General features: G+C 44.5%; 1 protein-coding gene across 1 annotated transcript in view; it reads left to right on the top strand.

Moving 5' to 3' along the window:
- The window catches only part of PIK3C2G (phosphatidylinositol-4-phosphate 3-kinase catalytic subunit type 2 gamma), a 2,201,800-nt gene that overhangs the window by 252,098 nt on the left and 1,931,043 nt on the right, over positions 1–18,659 (top strand). The window contains exon 5 of the mRNA XM_078674033.1: positions 3,628–3,739. Coding sequence (XP_078530159.1) covers positions 3,628–3,739 — 112 coding nt within the window. The remainder of the gene's footprint in view (positions 1–3,627; positions 3,740–18,659) is intronic.

Consider the following 18,659-nt stretch of genomic DNA (forward strand, 5'->3'; position numbering starts at 1 on the left):
ATGTTCTAGGCATTTAATGTTAGCTAACGTTAGGAAATCTAGACGAAACAGGAGATGGATATGCAAGAAATCCAGATGATCTGCAATAATGATAGAAAAAAGAGAAAACACATAAATATGACTTAATACAGAGGTGAGGCACTGTGCTCCTACCCCCCTTCTGTTTGAAAAGGCTCCCTTGAGCCACTGAGCTGGCGAGCTTTTGGAGATACACCTGTGCGCCAGAGAGAGGTACTGAGACCTGAGAGACTGTGGCAGCCTTTCCAGCAACCCCAGAAGGAATTTTCGTTTTTTATCTCTACTCTTGACGGATAATATCCAGAAACACATGTGCCAAGAGATTTGCAGCACTAACCTGCACCAACTTTGGTAAACCACTACAGCTAAAATTCAAGTAAGAAATCACTGTGAACTGCATTTACCACAATGCTAAGGGGCAAACTGTGCTGGGAGGTGAGGAAGTGTGCTCCCATCCCCCTCCTACGGGAAGATATGCTTGTCAAATGTCACAAAGCATTCCCTATTCTGTCCTATGGGGAAAGATAGCCGTTCAACAGTGAAAAAAACGAAATTGGCATTATTTCACTATCAGGACATGTTAGACACACCAGTACATGTCCTACCTTGCACTTACACTTCACCCTGCCCAAGCGAGTACCTTGGCCTACCATAGGGGTGTCCTGTGTGTACTAAAAGGGAAGGGTAGGGCCTGGCAAGAGGGTGCACTTGCCAAGTTGACATGGCAGTTAACGAACTACGCACAGGCACCACGGTGGCAAGCCCGAGACATCTTTTCAGCGCTACTCATGTGAGTGGTACAATCTGTGCTGCCGGCCCACTAGTAGCAGTTGATCTACCAGCCCTTGCAAACTCAGTGCACTAGGGACCTACTCGTAAACCAAATATGGCAATCAGGGAGAACCAATCACAATACCAATTTATACAGGGAGCACTTGCACTTTGACACTGATCAGCAGTGGCAAAGTTTCAAAAGGATCTAAGCCAGCAAAAACGAAATCCAGCATGGCATCAAAAACACAGGGGTTAGAGGCAAAAAAGTCAGGGGAAACCACACCAAGGATGCCAGGTCTAACACCATGTGATAAATAAAGCCTTCATTTCAGCTTGAGCATAAACAATCTGTAAAAGTCTCTTTCCAATAGAATAAAATAATCCAATGGCGTATATTTTTAGTTTAAAGTGAAAGAAAAAAATAAAATACTGAAAGTACCTGGGTTAATAGAAAAAGCACGGATAAACAGTACCTCAGCATAAGAAAATCCAGTCAAATAGTGATTAAAAATGGCGTCCAGTAAGCAGTTGCCAATCCCTCAAAGATATAAGGAGACAGAAGCCTGAAAGAAAAAAATTAAGTCATAGCCTCCTGTGCAGATATTGTTCTGCTACATCAATATTCCCATTGAGGAAGAAAAACCGCTTGGGAACATCTAAAACTGACACAGCATTTCCCGAGACAATGCGGAGCTCCATGCCCAGGCGGCCATCTTGAAAAACACCGCACACGCGCCTCCCTTGACAAACTCTCTTAACAGTATGAACCTCATAACTGTACAGATATGCAGGGAATCCGCTGACTCATGTCCTCTACAACCTCCTAATTTGGCTGCATGTTTTCTTGCAGGTCAACTATTTGTTGCTGCTGCACATATAGTCCCTCTCACATGTTCAAGATCTGAAGAACAACCTTGGTTCACTAGTCTAGGGTGTTTTAGTGAACTATGTTACCACTTTTGTCATTCAGCAGGATCAAAGGCCCTACTGTTCAGCCTCTTGAAATATTACTCTTCATACAATGTCGTCCCTAATGCCCAGACTGCTGTTAATGTTGGGGAGAGGATGCAGCGGGAACGGGTTTAAGTCTGGGCGAGGGCACTCAACATCCTGTGATTCTGGGAAAATCATTTAATCTCCCCGTGCCTAACAAAAATTGACGCGTCTTGCGCCCATGTTTCCCTCACGTCATTGTGCAGAAAGAACTGTTCCTAATCCCACCAGCAGTATTTTTTTTGTAGTCAACTTTTATTATTTGGAAATGCACATGGCCAACAGAACAACATCATTCGACTCATTTACACCAATGACAAATTCCTCCCACAACTTCATGCTGCCAACTTGTTAGAAATCAAAATGACAGTTTCAAGTCACTGCCCTTTGCAGCATTCTTTGCTAGCACGCCACATGAAAGGATGACTCCACGGAAAGAGAAAGGGGAGTGCGAAATTTGCATAATCGCGTTACACAAATCTCTGCGAAACGGTAAAAAATCTCCGCGAGCAAGCAGAAATTCCACGAACACGTTGAATTGCTTGTTCGCAATGCTTTTTTACTGTTCACAATCACTGTTTGCGTGCTCGGGGGGGAAATATCTCACAAACCCGCATTTTGAGAACGCGAAGAAGCAAAAATTTCGCAAAATCGCAGAAAGCTGAATTTTGGGCAATTTTGCGTTCTCTGCAGAACGCGAAATTACCCAAATTCCGCGAGCGGAACGGAATTTACCGCCCAGGCCTCATGACTCATGGCTTGGTTATTTCTTTACACAAAAGATAGAGAAATTAAACTAGAGTCTATGAGAATCTGAACCTGCTTAGAACCTGGACTGTGGCAAACCATAATAATGCTCAAGATATTAAAGGGCATGAGTGCCTGGGTTCACCTCAGACTTGCCAGCCTAAAGGAGAGGAAGAATGTGGTAATACGTGTGAACATTTTAAGAATACCTTCCTGGGGGGTGGGCGGTGGCACATTATCAACTGTATTATAGTTCTTTGCCTACAGCATGTTACAGGGGTTTGAGGCTATCTTATCGTGGGAAACTCACTGACACATACTTTCTGTCGATTAATCTTCTGCAGTAAGAATGCCGTTTTTCTGCCCTTTCCTGTTTTTGCTCTCTGTATATTGTTTGTTGTATAAGCAGCTTTTCTTCGAAACCTTTCGTCTTGTTCCGAGAAGGATGATGTCACTGTGGGAAATGGTCCATGACCCGCAACCACTTTCATTGCCGTGGCCCACATCACTTTTTTTATGTTGATGGTGGCGATTCACCCCTAAGTAGCACCTGTTTACTTTGTTGTTGTTTTTTGGGGGGGAGGGTCCTCAAATCCTCAAACTTGCCCTCACTTATTTTCTATAGTATCTGCCCTCTCCATACTCAGTGTTTCGTCCCAGGGTGATTCGAAGGCAGTGATTTATTCAGTTATTTACAGGATTCTCAGGCAAGGCCGTGCACCGGTTCGAGATTAAAGTATTTAACACCTGACTGTCAAGTTTGGATAGTCGACAATGTTGGTGGGCAAAATATTAAAGATACAGCAAAACAGTATTACGTTGAGTTCCACATTTTAGATTCACAGACTATTTTCTTCTGGAAAAACCCATTCACAAACAAATAATTTATTTTATGTTAATCTAATCATATGTTTTTCGACATTCCGCTCCAAGTTTTTTTTAATAGACACATCATCTGCCTATTGCTCCGTAGGTTTCTGAAAAATAGTATTTATTAGATTTCTATCTATTCACATCGTAAATTTGGGGAATCTCTTACTATCGAGTTGATAATTATCTTTTTTCAGTTTATAATGAGCTTGTTTCTCTTTACAGCTGACTGCCTAGTAAGACACTTCATTAGAGAAATCCTCCATCATACAAACCAATATCCACCTCAGGAAGATTATTTTCTAAGTTGGTGTGGTTCTGATGAATTTCTAAAAAAGTAAGTGTTGCATTTTGCACCTGTCAAGTGTTTATTTTAGTTGTAACCACGTTTCTTAATTTAACTTTCTATATTGATGTGATATATTTTCATTTATTAACTTAAAATATAGTTGCTGGTACAAACGTATTCTGTTCCTTTTGACACAATTATCATACAATTACTAGAGTTAAAAGGGAGTTAAGTTAACTCCTTCGTGAACGTAACAGAAACCAATGTAGGCACCCAACAGCAGTTTCACATATCACCAATTTTGATCGGGTTTTTGACACAACAAACTTGAGCTCAAATATATTTAGTGAACTGCAACTACATTGCTGCTTTGTGTGATTTTAAAGTGAGATTCACAAAGTTATGTCTCTTCGTTGCTGTTATTTTTAAAAACTATATTATTGTTTTTTAGAAGTATTATTACATTGCATGCATATATTTTCATTTATTTACTTAAAATATAGTTGCTGGTACAAACGTATTCTGTTCCTTTTGACACAATTATCATACAATTACTAGAGTTAAAAGGGAGTTAAGTTAACTCCATTGTGAACGTAACAGAAACCAATGTAGGCACCCAACAGCAGTTTCACAAATCACCAATTTTGATCGGGTTTTTGACACAACAAACTTGAGCTCAAATATATTTAGTGAACTGCAACTACATTGCTGCTTAGTATGATCCCCCTCCCCCCCCCCGCCGCAAGGGTGGGGGCCGGTTCTGGGACCCTAGAGGCTGTTTTTGTTATAGGGCCGTATTTGCAGCATAGCTGCAAAATCGGCCCTGTACCAAAATCGCCTGAAAACCGGCCCCGGCAAAGAGCTCGGCGGCACCTCCAACACCCCCGAGTGGGGAGGGGGGCCTGGCCGAGCACTTTGCCTGGGCCTGTTGTAGTTCCCAGTCCGGCCCTGCTCAAGGGATATAAACGTACCTCGAAACAAATGTATTGTGAATGCTGTTAATATTTAACTGGAGGGATGATCTTCGACCAGCCCAATATTTTTCAATACAGGTGCATTTGTAGAAATACTTTGACCTTCATATCACAAGCCTCATATCTACAAACATGCCTCGCCAATAGTGATTATCCTTTAAACAATCAAATAATTTGAAGGATTGCTTGGCTCATGGTTGGGCTACCCATAAAAAAGCTCCTAGGCAACTTCTTTCAATTCAAATGATCTTTATTTGGCAAAATTATGGCCATAAAAGACACAAAGCAATCAAACATTAATCAACATTTGTGTAAAGTGTAAGGTGCCAAATAAAATAGATAACACGTATTAGAATATTGGAATGCTGGGAGCTCTATTGAAGACAAAGGAGTGCTCCCTGCTTCTACGGGCTGGTAAAGGCCTGCAGAGCAACTTTCAATGTTTTACAAAGGCCTCTCAGAGCTTGAGGGGATTTAAATCCCCTTGAGCTTTGAGAAGCGTTTGTTTTATTTGTTAGAATATTCTGCCCTCTAATGGCAGAATGTTCTAATAACCTTATAGCCCTTCATAGCAGGGCTATACCGGCTATTGAAGTCCCTCACCTTTGTTAAAGTCCCTCGCCTTCGGCTCGGGCCTTTAATAGCCGGTATAGCCCGCTAAGGCAGGCTATAATGCTATATCAAAACCAATGGCACCCCTCCCTCACCCCCATAAATATATGGCTTTCCCACCCCAACACGTCCCTTGGACCTTTACACACACCCTACCAAGTATACTCCTTACACTCATTCTCTATATTATACGTATTCTACCTATCATACTTATCGTGCTTGTACCAATCAACTTCCTACCACAATCAGCCTTGCCGTAAGCCCCACAGCCTCATGGCATCCCAAACTGGGGCAATAACAGGGAACCACCCCCTCTCTCCCTCCCACCTCCTCCTCCACACGGACATGGGAGCACAGGATCTCCAAGCTGATCGACACTGGGCACTGCTAACATAGGCACGGCAGAAAGAAACATAATACTATTGGACTTGGCCCTTTTTGCAGGGTCATCTCTAAACTTTTTGCCTTATTCCTAGCCTTTTTTCTGACATGGTGTTGGTAGTTTTAGGACTCTGGGCACTTGAGCACTGCTGTTCAGTGTAAAGTGTGTGTGCTCTCTGTGTTATTTATGGTAAGATTGTTCTACACCTTTTTGGCCTATTCAATTTAACTGTCAGTCCCCTGTAAAGTGGTATCTCATATACCCAGGGCTGTTAAATGAAATGCTACTTGTGGACTTGCAGCGCTGATTGCGCCACCCACCAATGTAGCCTTTCAAACCTATCTCATTCCTCTGCCATTGCAGGGCCTGTGCGAGTAGTGTTACTGCCGCTGTGACATGGCACCTAAAGTGTGTGCAATGTCTGTGACCCCCCTTTTACTACATGGAAATCACCCCTAAGGTAGGCCCTAGCTATCCTATGGGCAGGGTGCATTGTAGGTAAACGATAGGACATGTATCTTAAGTGCATGACATGTCCTGGTAGTGACAAACTGCTATTTTAGTTTCTCACTAATGTGGGGCTGCCCTCCCTTAGGAATACATTGGGGATTGCCTGATTAAGTGTTTCAGTGGTAATTCCTGATATGAGAGGAGCAGCATGGACAAGTTTGGTATGTTTGGAATTGTGATAATAAATGCTATGCAATGGTGTGTGCAGATTTATTATAACTATTTTAGGAATGCCACTTTTAGAAGTTGGCATTTCTGTGTGCTGTGTGTTTGCCTGCCTGATGTGTTTTGCATGTCTGGTTTTGGAGTGGCAGGGGCTGGTGAAGAGTGTGTGGCTCTAGGAGGGGCAGGGTGAGTCAGCGCTGGCTGAATGGGACATCTGCATTTACAATAGTGGGAGGAGAAGTCCCTGGTCCCTGATTAGGTCTGTGCCTAACCTGTACAATGCTGGCTCCACCCCCTGTGGTGTGTCTGATCACCGAGCCTCAACCTGACAAAGGGGAAGAGGAGCCCTGTCAAAAGAGTGCTCCAAAAAAACCAGAACCAGTTGGGACCGGTTCCCCCAAAGCCCTGTGCTGCAGACAAAGAGAGTATGTATATAAATACTGGGGCTGTGATCCCATGAATGCGTGCCATTTCTGTACTTGCTGGGCTCCAGGAGGAACTGCCATGAGGGACTGCCTCCCTGCTGGAGGGCCCTGTGTGCTAGCCTGCCTGGGCCCAGCTGTGCCCCTAAGACTTTAACGAACTTTCTAGCGCCTCGTGTGCGCTATATGCTGATTACAAGGAGAGAGGAGTGTGTGGGCTGGCAGCGCGGGGCAGTGATGTGCGCCGAGGGAATCCCGGCGTGTGGGATTGCCCCTGTACTGTCTATTGAATGGGAGCCCACCCCGCTGTTGTGTGCCCAGAACTATGGGTGCCAATCTGAGTGTGTCAAGCACTCCAACGTCGCCTTGTGGAGTCACGGGTTACCATAGCAACGAGGGCCATATCCCGAGATCTGGGGCGTAAGTCAGGTCAGAGAAAGCCTGGTTGTGGGTGTGGCCCTCACCCAACGTCGGGAAGACGCCAAGCCGGAGATTGAGGCGGGAACCTACCCCGCTTGAGGAAGAGACCGGAGCAGAAGAGGAAATCCAGGCGGGAGCCTACCCTGCCTACATGTTGCCCGAAAGCAAAGAGAGATACTTCCGCTGGTTAATGGAGCTCCCGTGGTAATGAGAGAGCCCCGAATATGCAGCGAGAAGTGGTAGTGGCGTCCTGTTGGTGAGCGAGGCTCCCAGGCACAGGAGAGAGATAGCCCCTGTGGAAATTACCGCCTGCAGGAGAGACCAGGTGAAGCCTGAGAGAGAGGTCCCAAGAGAGTGACCTGTCAGGGCACATTGTCGGTGCCAGGGGATCGGTCAGTGCAGACCAAAGGATTCCGGTAAGTGGGGCTAAGTTGTGAGCTTGGTGTGCGGTGGGTCAAGGCACATCATCGGTGTCTTCCCCCGTGGTCGCTCCCAAGGCCCAGAGGGGCCCGTGCTAATTCCCAGAGCTGTCCCACCTGACAGTGGGAAGCTGCAACGTTTGGGGGCCAGTTCTTTTAGGTAAAGAAGGGTTGAGTGCACCCCATGCCCCAGCGCATGTGCACATGGTATGTTTGCTGATGAGGCAGCCAGGGGGCCCTTTGAGTAGTCCCCCTTAGAGCCCCGACTGTCTGAGAGAGGGCATTGGGCCCCGGTGAAAGGCCAGTTGGCCTGGGGTCAGGTTTTGCTACTTGTGTGAGCCAGGAGGGCGCAAGGCCCTGAGAGGAGGTATGCACCTGGTCAGTGTACTGTGGTGTACTCCTGATTTATGCATATTGTGTTTATGCCTAAATGTGAAAGATGCTAATGTGATAATGCTAATTTCTTTACTGTACCAGGAGTTACTGGTTGTTTCATTACTTGTGTTTTACGATCTGTGTGATGGTTCTGACATTGGCCCGGTTGTGTATATAATCCCCTGTAAATATTGCCTAGTGCCAGTTGACACAGCGTATATTGTGTGATTATGATCTAATGTGTTTTGAATAATACAAAGGGTGTTTTTCATATAACCTTGTGTGGAGTTTTTTTTGTGGTGTGCCCAGTGTGTTGCTTTGTGTGTGTGTGTTGCACAAATGCTTTACACAGTGCCTGGATAAGCCTGACTGCTCATACCAAGCTACCTAGGGGGTGAGCGGGGGTTATCTTTAGAGTGTAACTCCCTTGCCCTGACTAGAGTGGTGGTTTCTGCCTGGCTGAGTGCCGTTGTATGGAGGGCGTGGCTGACCTGTGTAGGTCATCATTTATGGGTGGGGAGGCGGAGCAGAAATTTCCCACCCGCTCCACTATTTAGACCCGTGTGTGAGCGCTGCAGGACAGACACTTTGGTGAGAGCTCTGGCGTGAGCCATAACCTTTTTAAATCGTGTAAAACTTGGATACCAGGAACCTGCACTGATGTTTTTAAAGACACATCTTGTGATGCTTTTATGCACTTACTTTAAAAATATATCTTGTAATGCTTTTACCTTAATTTTTGCTGCATCATACATCTGTTTAATTGTTGCTGCTCGCCCAGGTCCATCCTGACTGAGTGCTGTTGTGTGGAGGGCGTGGCTGACCTGCGTAGGTCATCATTTCTGGGTGGGGAGGCGGAGCAGGAATTTCCTGCCCGCTCCACTATTTAGACCCATGTGTGCCCGGCTGAGCAGTGGCCACGCTCAGCTGGTGCGCCAAGGGCAAGCCCGTCTGCACCCGTCCGCGCCCAGCAGGGCCCAGGGGCCAGGACCCCTGGTCCTGCAAAGCTACTTAGGAGAATACGGTACACAGCTGAAGAGCTGTGGAGACTGGACAGGCCCATTAATATATCTTGCAAATACATCATAAGTATAGAAAGTAAAGAGTGGAAATGTGAGCACCACAATAAGACACTAAGGGCTAATAATGACAAAAACAATAAAGATAGACTGCAGCTAGCACTGCTAAACTGTAGATCATTAGCGAAACACAAATATGAGATTCAGGACCTTCTCAGGGAAAGATCGTTGGACGCTCTATTCCTGACTGAGACGTGGTTGAATGAGAGCTCCACCCCTGACGTTCTGGACATAATCCCTAGTGATTACATGTTAGTAAAACAAGATTGGGAAGGACAAACACGAGGGGGCATAGCCATTATTTATAAATCCTCAATGAAGTGTGAAATTAAAAAGGCCGACCTTGACAAATGCGAGGCTTTTCTTTTCCCCTTATCGGCTATAGTAGATAATACTTTGGCCGGCTTCCTAATTTACCGTCCTCCAGGTGCAGGGTCACAATTTATAACGAGCCTGGAAGAGAAAGTCGTACAACTCGCACTTCGGCATAAAAGCTTTCTGATACTAGGTGATCTGAATATTCACTTTGATAAGCAGGAGAAACAAGAAGTATGCTCCCTACGCAACAATCTACAGACCCATAACCTAGTACAAAGAGTAGAATCTCAAACGCACCAAGGAGGCCACATTCTAGATCTTATCTTCTCTAATTTTGAGGATATAGAGGTTGAAACACCATGGCCTATTCTCTGGTCTGATCACTATCTAGTCCAGTTTTCGGTACCTACTCACAGGAAGAGAGAAGTACAACCTACTAAGGTAATCACTACTAGGAATTGGAAGAAATTCAACTCCAATTTTTTCACACATGCCTTGATGGAGAAAAAGCCCATCTTAGACACAGATGTTAATCTAGCCAACAATCAATTGGAAGCTTGGATCACAGAGGCATTAGATAAGACAACTCCGTGGAGCACCAGGACTCCAAAAAGACAAGATATAACAGCACTCTGGTATGTGAAGAGTAAGGATAGCCAAAAAAAATGCAAAATGTGCGTGAGAGTCTGGAGGAAGGAATACCGTAGTGAGGCAAAAGGAAATTATATAAAAGAATTAAAACAATATCATGCCTTAATTAAGAAAGTCAGATGCAAGTTTTACACTGAAAGGATAGAAGATGCCAGCAATTCCCGGAAGGAATTGTTTGCGATACTAAAATCGTTAAGAACACAGGAAAATAGGAATGATACTGATGCCTCGGAGGAGAGCTGTAATAAGGTGGCAGAATGTTTCGCGGATAAAGTGGCAAAAATCCATTATACATTCCCGATTGAAGTGCGGGAGGGAACTATTATGGCAGCTGATAGCCAGACAAACTTTGCTGGGGAAACGCTGGATGAATTCAAGATACAGGAACTTGAAGAAATTACCAACATAGCAAAAGGGATAAAATAGGGATCCCCTTTGTACCCAGCCCAACCGAAAATTATAATGGAGGGAGAAAACGTAATCATGCCATATATCTCTGAGCTTATATCCTGCTCTTTTCAAAAGGGTGTGGTTCCCGCTAAATGGAAACAGGCCAATGTGAAACCACTTAAAAAGGAGCCAGCACTGGAGTACACAGTGCTGGAAAATTTACGGCTTTTTTCGCTGCTGCCATTTGTGGCGAAATTTGCAGAAAAAGCAACTAATAAACAACTCAGACACCACACAAATAAAAACGATTTACTGCATCCTTCCTAATCAGGTTTCAGAGTTTCAGAGTGGCCGACTCGACTGAGTCAGCTTTTCTCATAGCCACAGAAACATGAGGGACAAACAGCCGCACTGATCTTACTAGACCTCAGTGCGGCATTTGACACTATCTCCCAAAAGCTTCTCATTCAAAGATTAGAGGCGGGTGGCATAAGACATAGGGCATTGAGTTGGTTGACATCATTTCTCTCCACACCAAGCTTCCAAGTTGCTCAACAAACTCATCTATCTAAAACAATACCCTTGGCTCAAGTGGTCCCACAGGGCTCAATCTTGAGCTCCACCTTGTTCAACATTTATGTGGGGCCATTGGCAGAGCTTGTGGAGAAGTATGGGGTGTTGATTGTTTCTTACGCTGACGACACACAACTAATTGTGCTGCTAGCACAGCACAGGACAGGGGCCAAGCAGCTACCTGGTTCTCCAAATGTTTAGAAGAGGTGACAGACTAGATGACTAACCACTGCCTCAAGCTAAACGGGAGTAAACCAGCGGTCATGGTAGTAGGCAGAGCGCCATCCATATGGTCACAGGCATGGTGGCCTGAAACTCTAGGCCAACTGCCTCCCCCCAACTGCCTCCCCCCAAATCCGAAGTCAGAAACCTCGGTATATGGCTGGACCCCGAGCTGACTTATGAAATTCAGATTCTGAAGGTAGCAGGCAAATGCTAAGGGAATATGAAAATTCTGAGGAAGGATCTAGAGCTACTACCACCGAAATCCCGGAAAACTATAGTACATGCAGTAATAACTTCCCAATTAGATTACGGGAATGTACTTTATATTGGTACTACTAAAACCGGACTTGCTAAACTACAAAGAATACAAAATGCTGCGGCGCAGATGGTACTGGGCCTGCCAAGAAGAGCGAATACGAGGAAAGCACTGATAGCCTTACACTGGCTCCCAGTAGAAAGGAGAAACGCTTTTAATGCATTGTGCCACTGCCACCATATTCTAGCAAAAATAATCCCTAAATACTTGCAACAGCTAATAACCCATTACACCCCAGGACATAACCTAAGGTCTATGGGTATGGCACTGGTCACTGTGCCGAGAATATTCAGAGCTAGAATGGGAGCGCGATCAATTAGGTACCGTGCAGCTAAAATGTGGAATGCCCTTCCACTATATCTAAGAACAGAACCATGCAAAAGCAGTTTTCGTAGGCTGCTAAAAACATGGCTGTTCAGGCAAACTGGTTAGACTTACAAGTTAGCTCCACACAGTATAGCATCATAGGTGGATGACAGCTATCTCCCCCAGAGCGTGGAGACACACCAATGGTGTAACCATGTACAAATGAATAAAATACAAACTTGGCACAAGCCTTAGCCAACCAGAAATCCCATTTCTAACACTAACCCAATGTCAATGTCCATGTACTGAGAATATAAGGATTGCAATGTATGTAGTTAACTGCTCTCTCTCACCCGCCTGTTCCCTACACCCCTCACCACTCTGTAATGTTTCTTTGGTTCTTACAATAAAGAATTGCAACACTAAACAAAAATCCTGCAAGAAGCCCAAACTTTGCTGATTCCAGCTGACCAGTTCCAAGTGGATATGCCCTGGACCCTGCTGGTCGCTTCTGGCAGATTGAGTACTAACTCCCAAGTAGTGCACAAAATGCCCCAGACCCTTGACTTGTGTTAGTGTGTTCCTTTTCTCCCTCTGGTCTGCTGCTGAAGTCAAACTGCTGGTTGGATTCAACTTGCTGCTTTGCCACCCTGAAAGGATACGGACTCCCCAAAAACGTTCTTAGCCTGAACATAGAGAACTTTACTAGGACCAATGGCAAGCAACAACCCTATGACTTTCTGGCCCGTGACGTAGGAATTTGTCTGCTCAATTTTCCCACTTTTGATGTGGAGAACCTCAAACTTTGCACCAAAGTCAAGGCTCCCACCATGGTTCTGAGCTTCACCTGTCCACAGTCAACAAGTTCCTCTTCGGATCCAGCTGGCAGACCGATCCATTGACTAGTACGTTTCTCCAGAAAAACAACATAGTCAGACTTTAAGCTTTCCACCTGGGCAAAATGTATCCCTGTATCTGACCTGTGCTGCATTGCGATTGGCCTGACCTTTTGACTTTGACCCAGTGTAGCGTGAGCAGATACCCCCTAGTTGGCACTTTTTGTTGTAGGCCCAAGCAGCATCTATAGCTTAAAAAAATCATATAGGTGGTTTCCTACACTAAATAATCTATATTTATAAATTGGAGTGAGATTTTTATTGTGTTGGGTTCAACATATTTATATATATTTTTTGTAGGTGGTACTTTAAGCATACAATCACATTTTTAGCAAAATCAGACAAATAAGAAAGAAGAATCTTCTGAGTGCAGGTGAGGACAAATTTAAAAACATCCATAGGTATTATTGCCATCTAATACCTTAATTAGGACTCTTATACCAATCCTAAACTTATTAACATTTGTATAGGTACCATGGGTAAAAGAAACAAATCCTGAATAGTTGCAAAGTCTGGGTATACTGGTAGCATTTCAAACAGTTCATAAAAATACACATATATAGTCCTACAAAGTGCAAGAACACATATCATTAAGTTGTAGAAGTCCCATATAAATTTAGAGAACTATTAATACCACATATTTAAAATGCAAAGTGAATACATGATTTTAATTGTTTTTGTACTGATAGATGCTTTACGTGTTTCCCCTAAATTAGTCCTGGATGCTCTGTGCTACAGCTACCAGTGGTTAAGCTCAGGTTTAAATTAATCGAGACCTACCTGGAAATAGTAAAGAATAGTGACATTATTACTTGAAGAGCACTGTTATCCAATTCAACTTTTAATACCCTTTTTCACAGAAAAATATTGTCCAAAGCGTTAGGTCTTGCTGATCTAACAGAGAAAAGTATTGGAAAAGACTGTAGATATGTTATATTTATTATGAACTCATTTACAAAGAGAGCAGGTATGACTTTGAGATAGTGAAATCAATTTGCTTTGCCATAGGCTGGTAAATGGGTATCACTTTTTGATTTAATTAGATCCTGTTATTGTGCAACCTGACCAATTAAACAATGTTTATAATTGGAACAAACTTCACATCTTGGGGGTTAGTTACACCCTGTCACTTTTCTTCTTGGTACATGGTTTTCACTCTGAATATTTTGTAATGCTGCATTAGGAAGTGTTCCAATTCATAATTCAACCTGGGAACTTCTAAATATATGTTTTTATGCGCATAGTATGTGTTTATTGAAGTTCTTTAAAAATAAAGAACTGACTTGACAAGGATATATTGATATTTTGGCTTTTGCTGAGTTCTGAGTTTATTATAGTCTACATGACCTCATTGAGTCATCCTTGGGGAGCTTCACCTCATTACCTTAAAAGAAAAGTGATAAAAATTGTTCTCTGTGGGTTTGTGATGTGAATGTTTCATGATACCAGAAGAGAAAGGACGTCCTTGGCATAAATGGTGTTCAATAACTTTTGATTGCTCTTGGACCTCCTGAATTGCATTATTGAGGATTTGTGCATGTCTCTGTGTTATGTTGTTTTTTGTTATCTGTCACTCTATTGTTTTGTTGTCTATAGTTGGGTTTGTCGGTTTCTGTGTTGGTTTGATGTTGCATGTGTGTTGTACTCGTTTTTTTTGTGTTGTCTGGTGATGTGTTATTAAGATTCTGTCATTGTGGTGTGCTATTGTTGTGTTATTACTTTGCACTGCCTGGTGTTCTCTGTAAGAGTGGGCGTAGTTGGCAGAGTACCAATACACGTAAATCTGCGGAATTGATGAAAAACTCAGTGAATTCTGCTCCACTACTCCAATCAGTCTCACCACAATTCATAAAACAGACACTTCACAAATAACTCTAATATTACAGGCTAAAATGCATATAAGCACCTCACAAAAGTGAAAATGAAAATACAGCGAGCAGTGAGGGAGGTGCTGATTTTGATGTCCTCCCTAACCTAGGGAGAGAACCAAGCAGCTGCCTTGAACACAAAGAGGCGGTGGTCCCATCCTTCTAGGACCACCCCAAGCACAGTTATGGGCACAAACATACAATGCCAACCAAAGGCCCTGCAGAATATTATGGGACAATATTCTAGGGTGCAGTGAATATTATAGTATCCATTATCAACACATTCCTCAAGGGCAGGCTCTCTGGCTCAGCTGAGAGCTAATACTATAATATTCACTAAACTCTAGACTCTTGCCCCTTAATGCTTTGCTGGGCCATTGGTTGTCATTGTATTTTTGCCCATAACTTTGCTTGGGGTGGTCCTAGGAGGATAAGACCACCACAGTGATTGAGCATGATATGCTATTTGCGTGCATGGTATGAATGAATGAATGAGGGGATTCTTGTAACGCGCGTACTTAGCCCAGTGGGCGTCAAGGCGCCTAGATTAAATACAGCGACTTAAGGCCCTACCTAGTCCTATTTAATCATGAGTAGGCCTTCTTAAAGAAATACGTTTTTAGAGCCTTTTTGAAAGAGTCGATGGAAGGGAGAGTTTTTATCTCCATGGGGAGGGTGTTCCACAATTGCGGAGCGACGACGGAAAAGGCTCTGGCTCCCCATCTGACAGATTTGATGCGGGGGACAGCTAGTTGACAGAGTCCCGCAGAGCGCAGGTTTCTGCTTGGTCCTTCCCCTAGATTAAAAGGGGGCCACAAAATCATCCCCTCTCTCATTGACTGATATTTTTCAAAGCTCACTTTTGTGAATTGGTTACATGCTTTGTAGCATGTAAAGGTACAATTGTTTTATCAATGGAATGTGGGTGCAGTAGCACATTCCAGAATGTTTGCATCAACTCCTTTGTCCTGTAGTGATGAAAGTTTTAAACAGAAATCTCACATACCTGTAGTAAAAATAGAAAATAATTATCTTTGCATGCTAATATACATAAAGCCATCTCATTAAAATATAGCAAGCAGTGCCTTTAAATAAACATAAAATTCTATCTTTACATGCTAAAATGCATATAATCAACTCACCAATGTGAAAATGAAAAATAGCCTGCGACGAGAGGCGTGATGATTTTTGGGGTCCTTCTTAACATAGGGAGAGGACCTAGCAGATTCTTGAACACAAAGAGCACATCGTGCCGAAATGATTCAGTGGTGGTCCTTTCCTCCTAGGATCTCCCCAAGACGGTTCTGGGCAAAAATACAATCCCAACCAAAGGCCCTGCAGAGCATTATGGGATGATATTCTAGACTGCAGTGAATAATATAGTATTCAATATCAAAACATTCCTCAATGGGCAGGTTCTCGTGCTTAGCTGAGAGCTAATACTATAATATTCACTAAAATCTAGAATCTCGCCCCATAATGCTTTGCTGGGCCTTTGGTTGGCATTGTACTTTTGCCCATAACTTTGCTTGGGGTGGTTGGAGGAGGATGGGACCACCACAATTGTTGAGCCTGATATGTTCTTTGTGTTCAAGGCACCTGCTTGGTCCTCCCCCTAGGTTATGGTGGACCACAAAATCATCACCTCTTTCATTGACCAATATTTTTCAAAGCTCACTTTTGGGAATTGGTTACATGTTTTGTAGCATATATAGGTAAAATTGTTTTATCACTGAAATATGGGTGAAGTAGCATATCCCAGAGTGTATGCATGAACTCCGTGTCTTAATAAAAGTTTTAATCACAAATGTCACATATCTTTAGTGAAAAAAAAACAATTCTTTGCATGCTTAAATACATATTGCCATCTCACAAAAATGAAAATATAGCAAGCAGTGCCTTTAATTAAACATTAAATAATGATATCTTTACATACTAAAATGCATATAGTAGTCTCACTAAAGTGAAAATGAAAAATAGCAAACAGTGAGAGACGTGATGATTACGGGGTCCTACCTAACCTAGGGAGAGTACCAAGTAGATGCCTTGAACACAAAGAGCACATCATGCTGAAATGATTCTGTGGTGGTCCCATCCTCCTAGGACCACCCCAAGCACGGGTATGGGCAAAAATGCAATCCCAACCAAAGGCCCTGCAAAGCATTATGGGACAGTATTCTGTGCAGTGAATACTATAGTATCCAATATCAAAACATTCCTCAAGGGGCAGGCTCTCAGGCTCAGCTGAGAGCTAATACTATAATATTCACTAAACCCTAGAATCTTGCCCCATAATGCTTTGCTTTCCTTTGCATTGGAAGGGCACCAGATGCCATGGAGCCACTTATCTTGCAGCCCGGACACCCAAGAGGGCCACAACACCCACCATCACCCCCCTCCCAAAGGCACCAACACAGCAGAGAACAACATCCCACCCCACACCAAACTGCTGGCTGTGCTGCACCTGTTGGCCCCAGGCACACCCCAATCCACACCCGCCAGAGCCGGCGGAGTCTCACAGCCAGCCACCTCCAAGTTCCCCACAAATGTCCTGGACATCACCATCACTCTGGCACCCCAGTCCCCATGCGTCCAACACACTGCGCAGGAACCGCTGTGGACCAAGCAAGGACCATACGCCATAGCCGGATGCACACACGTGTTGGGGGCAATCCACTGCACACATGTCCCGCCTGTCCCCTTGGTGACACAGCACACAATCAACGTAAAAGGAAGCACACGTCACACATCAATGTGCAGGCAACATCAGAACACCGTGGGACCTTCACCAATTTCGCCTCCAAATACACAGCTGGTGTGCATGATCCTTCACCCTCCGACAGTCCATCAGCAACCAGCGTTCCCAGGATGGCACCCAGGGAAATGCACAGCCCCTTGGCAAGTTCAAAATTAACACTCCACTCACCTCAACTCCACAACGATGCAATCCACAACTTTGGCAATGCACACGTCACAAAATCACATCCAACATGCACTACAACATGCCCACCCACAAGACACAACAGAACAACTTACAATGGTAACCTGGGCAAGCCGTCAACATAACCAATCAATGGCATGGCACCTCAGCCACACAATAGCCAAATGTGTGGAGAAGTGGCAACCAGGCATGTGTGAAGGATGTAGTAGAACCATGATTGGGAAAGTACACAATGCCAAGAGTGGCGGCGATGTGCTGGACAGACTTCAGTATGCTGAATACACCCATATCCACGGCAAGGTGTAAGAGGATGGCGCCTTGCCTCTTGGCTGGGAGAAAAGGATCATTGTTACAGAGGTGTTCGTACACTACCGACAACTGCCCTGGTGTCACTAGCGCTGTGCATCGCGAGCCAACGACACGTCGCTGTGGGCCACTGCTGACCGCTGCCTCCGGCCTACACTGCTGTCCAGTAGGTCACAGAGTCATGATTTAGCAATGGTGCAGTTCATATCAGCGTACCGGCATCATCACAGACGGCATCCCCTCTCAGCCCCAGTGCCACTAAATCTGGTCCCCGATATTCATGGACACTCACTGTTCCTACATTGGTGGCGTCTGAGTCGATGGACTATGGGCTAGTTTTCATCCTCATGTAGCTGACACCGAATTGGTGGTGAAAACGAGGCTTGCGCTTTTCACCCCACAATTTGCTGCTTCCGGATAAAATCAAACCTTTCCACGTCATTCCCTGGAGGACACCTTCCACCGTCCCTCCGCAACATACAACTCGGACATTGATGGTGACCCGCTCAGGTCGAGTGGCCCATCTGACTGCACCGCAAGTCACTATCAATGTCCTGTGGCTGGGTGCCTGTACTGGCTGCAGTGCATCCGGGGACCCGTTCTCCGGAGACATTGGATGGCCCCTGAAGCGCATACCTTGGGAGCCATCAATGCAATTTCTATGTGGCCTTGCGCTGTACGCAGCCTCCGGGCCCAAATGCGTCCCAGGGCTCACACACCAAAGGGAGTCCAGAAAGGCCCAGACTTCTTATCATCGCAGGAGGCACACGCCACCACTGCAAGTATCACCTCTAACTGCCATCTGCCGGAGTTGAAACAG

The sequence above is a fragment of the Lissotriton helveticus genome, chromosome 1_1 (assembly GCF_964261635.1).
Source record: "Lissotriton helveticus chromosome 1_1, aLisHel1.1, whole genome shotgun sequence".
Classification (NCBI taxonomy): domain Eukaryota; kingdom Metazoa; phylum Chordata; class Amphibia; order Caudata; family Salamandridae; genus Lissotriton; species Lissotriton helveticus.